This window comes from Apaloderma vittatum, unplaced genomic scaffold, assembly GCF_000703405.1.
Source record: "Apaloderma vittatum isolate BGI_N311 unplaced genomic scaffold, ASM70340v1 scaffold33576, whole genome shotgun sequence".
NCBI classification, from domain to species: Eukaryota; Metazoa; Chordata; class Aves; order Trogoniformes; family Trogonidae; genus Apaloderma; species Apaloderma vittatum.
This window is the reverse complement of record NW_009720628.1, coordinates 1-6,539: the sequence shown is the minus strand read 5'-3', so window position 1 is coordinate 6,539 and position 6,539 is coordinate 1. Positions and strand designations below refer to the sequence as shown.

The 6,539-nt window shown below is 37.9% G+C and overlaps 1 protein-coding gene across 1 annotated transcript; it reads right to left on the bottom strand.

Moving 5' to 3' along the window:
* Positions 1 to 678: 678 nt before the first annotated feature.
* Positions 679 to 6,006, bottom strand: LOC104275191 (charged multivesicular body protein 2b-like; the record flags this gene model as incomplete). Its single annotated transcript, XM_009871071.1, has 3 exons — positions 5,895 to 6,006; positions 3,817 to 3,908; positions 679 to 873 (listed from the first exon to the last, which is right to left on the bottom strand). Coding segments are annotated over exons 1-3 (399 nt in total), but the record flags the coding sequence as incomplete, so codon positions are not given.
* Positions 6,007 to 6,539: the final 533 nt, after the last annotated feature.

Genomic DNA, 6,539 nt, shown 5'->3' with positions numbered 1-6,539 from the left:
GGCTGTCACTCAGCATTGTTTCTTTACCTCATTGACGAGTCTTCATTGTGCCCCTGGGGTCCTTTTGACTGGGCACCCACTTCTTGGTAGAGTAGCCACAGTCCCAAAGTGTCTCCAGTTGTAGATCATTTGCCTAATTGCAGACTGGTGACTTTCTAAGGTCTTTGAAAGCACTCTGTAAGCCTTTCCAGCTTTATGTAAATCAAGAATTCTTGATGATAGATCCCCTGAAAGTTCTTTTTGGCTAAGCATACGTTTTGTGGGGATCAAACTCAGAAAGTTTAAGTGTTTTTTAATCAGTCAATGTAGCTCCAGTCCACACCTCCAAGCTCATTTTCTTAACAAGACTCCAGGTTAACCTGACTCCAGTTAGCTTTTCTGAAGTCAACTCAAGGGGTCACTTACTTTTTCCACTAGCATTTTGAATGTTGAATGAGTGTGTTCAATGGATACGGAAGATCAGAACTGGTTTTGTGTTATTATTTTAGACACATTGTATTTGTCAATATTCTTGACTTAGATGATGGTTAGATCACATTTTATGACAGATTAATAGAGAATATCATGAAATTCCAAAAGGTTCACATAATTTTTCTTGCAACTGTATCTTCTGTTAAACAACACAATGTTTCCAACCATATGCACTTTAACATAAAAGAATGCCTTTTAATGCCTTACTTTTGCTGTAGTTGACATAGCTCCTGCCATCTTCATCTGAGAGTTCATGACCTTTGTTTGAATTGACATAGAAGTGACTTTTGAGCTAACGGCATATGTTCGATTTTTCTGCTTCCGCAGCTGTACAAGCTGTTTTGCTAGCACTTTACAGGCTTCTTTGTTACCAGTCTTAGCCATTTTCTTTATTTCCAGTTCCTGTTAAAAAAGGTATAAGATTAATTCTACAGAATTTTCATTCAACCAGACTATAGTTAAGCCTTAATGCTAATGATTAAATTCCAAAAGTTAACTATCCTCTTGGTTATTTATATAAATAGTCTTCCCTTCTTTTCTACCTATTTATAGAATAAATGCAATGCTGTCATGATTCGACCAGAAGAAAAAAAAAAACAAAATTAAATTATAGTATGGTAGCACAGAGTTCTCTAAAAGACTTACATGTTTACATAACATCACATTCACTTAATATGAGCACATTCAGCTTCACATCTGGATAGGGAGTGATGCTTAAAAACAAAACAAACAAACAAAAAAAAACTAACACCCCAAAAAAGTGAAGGGATTGTTAAGGCCAGCCAACTATTAGTGCCACGACTTTGATTTCTTCCATTTGCGGGCAATCAAGCCACATCACACATGGAAGAAACGAGGAGTTCTCAGGGGGTTTTTTTTAACACTTTTTCAGCCTCAAGAGAATCTCATGATCTTTTGAAGGAAGGAGAAGATAAAGTCAGATGAGCAATAACTAAGCTTCTTGCCCACATAAATTAGCTGGACTTGACTTAGCATAATAAAAGTAGTACAATTTGTCTACAACAACGTGTGCTTAAACCTTAAGAAAGATGTTTCTGTCTTAAAAAAAAAAGAAAAAAAAAGAAGAAACTCCAAATCCATCAGTGCAAGGAGAAATCGCAAGCTATTTAGCCCAGAGGTACCAGGAAAAAGTCTGGCACAAATAATCTTGTCAGCTTGTATTTTTCTAAGTATGCCTTCTGATTTGTGACTTGGCAATGTAAACTTTTCAACTAATTTTTCCTTTCCAGACTTTTTAAGGAGGACTTGCTATAGTATCTCAGTTCTTTGTACATGCGCAATTGTACATTTTGATTTTTACTGTTAGGTAAAAACAGCCTTTAAAGAACAGCTTTCTCTTGTAGTTCTTCAGGAGAATATATCTGCTACAGGAATACAGTTGCTTCACTTTATGTGCATCAGTAATCCAGAAAACTGGATTTATAAGAAGATACGTTGCTCTGAAAAGGTAAATATTGGCTGGTCGCCAGCATATCCAAAACAGTCACATGTAAAGGTGAGCATAAACTGACCCACTGCACCAGCTTTACTACTAGGAAAGTTCATAGTTAAGTTGACTATAGACATGCCATTAGCACAAGATAATCTCTGTAAATCTGTATTTCTGAAAAGCTGTGTCATACATACTGGTTTTAATCCAAGAATGTACAGATCAGCAAAGAAGGAGCATGAGACTGTTCAAACACTAGAGGCCTGAAATATATATAAAGCTGTCCGCTTTTTAAGTAGCAAACTGAGACTACAAAACCAAATTTCTATAGCATGCCCATACTATTACCTTATTTTTTTAAAAACTCAAATATTGTGAAAGGGGGGATTAGTTTACACATTAGCAAACCCAAATTTGCACCCTAGTTTTAACAGCAAACATTTGAAAATAAGGATTTTCTCACTGAGATTAAATACCTAAGTAACATTTATAACCTGATTTTCAAAGCAAAATACAAACCTACACCAACCACTGCTAAATCACTATAGATAATCCAGCTGCAGAAACCAAAGCCTATATATAGATCATTTTATCCCTAATTAAGAAGAATTTGGGTAAAGAGATGCAATGCATTATTTATTTTTTGGAGGTGTGGGGCAAACTTATTAAAGTCAGGTATATTCTTATGGAAAAAAAGATCTAAATTCATATAGTCATATGAGGTTACTGAACTGAAACAGAACTGTCTGTATACTTTAAGGTATTTTTATACACAGAATTAATATAACTAGCTTTTTTCATAGTATCTCATAGAAAGGAAAAAAAATAAGTCCTTCTAAAAAAAGTACATAACAAGATGTTCTGAGATTGACTAACACATCTGTGGTCCTTTTTAACCTGATCTAACTCTAAAAATTAGTATTTACCATTGATCCTCTCATCCTATCTGCTAATACTAACTTTTTCACAGACATATTTCACTTCTCCTTTCCTCCTCTCCTCAGAAATCCAACATTTCTGAATCAATTTACTGTAGTTAAGTAATCAAAACTTCACCCTGATTCATTAACCTTAAGGTTCTTTCCAGAGTCAGGACATATCATACCAGAAAATGCCTTAGCTTGTTGTAGCGTATTATATCTTACATGTTCAAGGCTTCCAGAAACAATTTCTCTGGCTTCTTTCAGCCTATTATTCCTAGCTCTTCACATTCAGGCGACCTGCTGCCCTGAAACAACACCTCAGTAGCTCCTGACACAGCAGCTGGATTTGCATAGCTTCGCCCACACTCTGAGCATGTCTTCATGCATCAAACACCATCTGTCACATCCATTTGTACAATTATGCTACCACACAGGTGCGGCACCCATTCACCGAATTCTTGACAGCTCGCACACATTAAGTTTTAAATATCTCTTCATTTAGGCAGATAGTTTTACTATTATTAGCCAGTTTTAGAGAAGTTCTATATGAACTAAAATAACAACTCTATGGGGTATTCCTGATACTCATAAAACCGTAGTGTATGTTCTCCTACTGGAGACTCATTGTAACACATAATACTGACACCTTTAGTTTTTCCACCACAAGACCACTGATTTACAAATCTGTTAGAAAAAAACCTTCTGAAGGATAAAGAATGCTAAGAATGAAAGGGAAAAATGAATGTGGTCATTTTATCTAAACACATTGTTTCAGGCTTTTCCTATGTTAAAGACTGAGAATCACTTTTAGATAGTAAATTTTGACTGAGAAGTTAAAAAAGGGAAGATAATGTATAATAATCAAACACACAAAAAAGTTGAGTTGTACCTTCATCATTTTGCAAGTTTCCTTTTATACTGAGGGTGTGTGTGTTTTTAAAAAGTAAAATAAAAGTCCTCTGCTCTACTTACCAGTTGTTTTTCCTGTTTTTCAAGTGCTGCTCTATCTCTGGTTATAGTCCTCTGTGTACCTCTTAATTCTCGATTTTGTTCCTTTATTATATCTGGAAAGAAAATATTTATAGCTCGGAAAAGTTTTCAGTACTACATAAACATCTCATCTGCTCTGCACTCTGCAGACATGCAGTGTGTTTGAGAGTCCCCCTTTGTTCAGAAGGAACCTTTGTTCAGCATGAACCATCAGCTGTCAAAGAACTGTCAGCATTTCAAATATGCAGAATACCAGCAGAACACAATTTTATGTATTCAACATAATTATGTTTCGGCAGTATAGGCCATAACCCGTAACAAAATAGTTATTTTACCTAGTACCTTTTTTTGCACCATAATTATAGCAAGAGCCTTAACCACACAGTAAGTGTCAGGTACACACACTTTTCTGCAATTTCAACCCTAACCCAGAAATAACATTCCCTGTGAGCCTGCTGCTTTTCAACCTGTCAGACCTAACACCTAGATCACCTCAAGAAACCTTATATATGAGTTCTCAGAGCAACTAAGGAGTTCCCCAGTAACTAAAGAAGTGAAGATACTCCTAGTTGAAGTCCTGGAGCCTCTTACTATCTGCCCTTATTCTGGTTCTATGGAGATTAATCTCCTCCACAAACATACTACATCTGCACAGCCCAACTACAAGTCAGACTATAAAGCAACAGTGTTCAAACTTCTTCAATTAGCAGATGCTTAAGAATATTAAGATACAATGGAGGCCTTTACAGCAAATTTACGTTTCTTGACAACTGATGTAGCCAGCAAAAGCTTGAACATTGTCTGTTACGTGAAACATATCATCCCTGATTGGAGTCTTGTCCACTGTAATACTTAAAAATTATTTACTGGTCACATCCACTTATCAAAGCAAGTGGTATTTACAATAAAGACATCAATCATGCTCATTGCAATTAACTTTTGTTAGAATTTACAGCATGCGCTTAGGTGTGATTCACCTGGGCAAAGGTGGAGATCTGCATCTGACTCAGAATCCGCTGACCTTTATAGAGAAGATAAGTTAGTACTTTTAGGAAGAGATTCATCTACTCCTAATGTATGTGTCTACAGGACATTAGATGAAGTTTGGGTGGGAGTTTAAAAGGAGCAGGCTGTCACACAGACTTTGTTTGGACTCGCTCTTCTAATCCACAGAACTAACATCACAGCAGGGCACTGCTATTGCAATTTCAAAGCTCGAAACATGTGAAAAATCAATACAGACAGGGGGAGTTACCAAGAGAGATAAAGGCAAGAAGGATAAATTCCAGAAACCACAACCACCCTTTTCTTTAAGGTTTGCAACAATTATTCTGCAAACAGAAAAAAAGCATTCAAGTTCTTCATTCTCATGATCCGAAATACTGTAAAACACCCATTGCTGAAATTATTTCAACTTTAATAGGTTTGAATTGAAAAAAACCCAAACCTTCCGTGGCATTTTGTAAAGAGGGAAAGTAGACTACCCTCTCCCACCAATAGCTTTTGGCCAAATAAATATGCATTCCAAACAAACTCTCTCAAAGAGAGACATGTTTTTACAGTGTTACTACTACTCCAAGAACTACACAAAAAGCATCTTCAGCAGATGTAGACTTTTCAATGGGCAACAGTGAAGAGCTGAAAGATTACATGGAATGTAACCCTGTGTTCTTCACACGGGCATGCAGCAGTGAAAATTATTCTGAAAACAATGCTACAGGCAAGTAATTTTGAAGGCAGACAAAATATATGTTACTTACACAGCTGCACTTGTGAAAATGAAGGAAAAAGCTTACATACAAGACTGTCTTTCTAGCTACAATAAGTATTAAAAAAAAAAAAAATCCCTTAGCATAGAAAGCTTAATATGTAGGATCTCCAAGACAAAAAGAAAACAGGATCTGTACTTGTCAGGAGACAATAAGGGTGATCACGACGCTTATTTCTGTTGTTTCTGATCTTGCATAGCAGCTCAAAATAACGATAGCAATAAACCGAAACCAACTATCTGCAGTTACAGTCCTTTGTTTTTGGAAGTGACGGCCAAGATGAGAACTCACTTCTTGTTTCTCTGTGATAACTGTCGCGAATTTCTAGCTCTACTCCAGCAGACAGAAGAAGATGGGGTATTCCCGAGACAGGCTTTTGCTGATAGCCACTCTGGTGCGTCATGCCACTGCCTCGCACACCAGGCTAAGGAGGAAGCACCTCCATTCTTCAAAAACAGGTTGGACGAGAGATGTGCAGCAAGGCTTGACCTGGCTCCTAAAATCCGCAGCAGTCATGGAAGCTTAGTGCCACCTCCCTCTCCCTCCCCTTTCAGGTGTTGCACCAAAAATGGCAAGAGACAAGTGGGAAATGTACGTATCCTCCCTTGGTGGAGTACAATTGGTTGATGTGCAGCGTCATTTCTGGTGAGCCATTTTCGAACTGAGGACCCACTGGATTCAACGTAGGGCACCCAATGCGCCAGGCAGCCAGCTCTGGGGCTCACCAACCCCCGGCCACCCTCTGCCCCAGCGCCACGCCAGGGACACACCATTTTGGAAGGGAGCACTGGCTGTCATCCCCACGACCACTGCCAGGTAAGCCATGTTTTCAGGCTTTACTTTGGGGGGATCGCTACTTTTGCGTAAGTTGAAGCGTTCTGTTGACTGACCGACTCCAAAAACGTCAAGGCCAACTTAAGACCCGCCGTGCGAAGC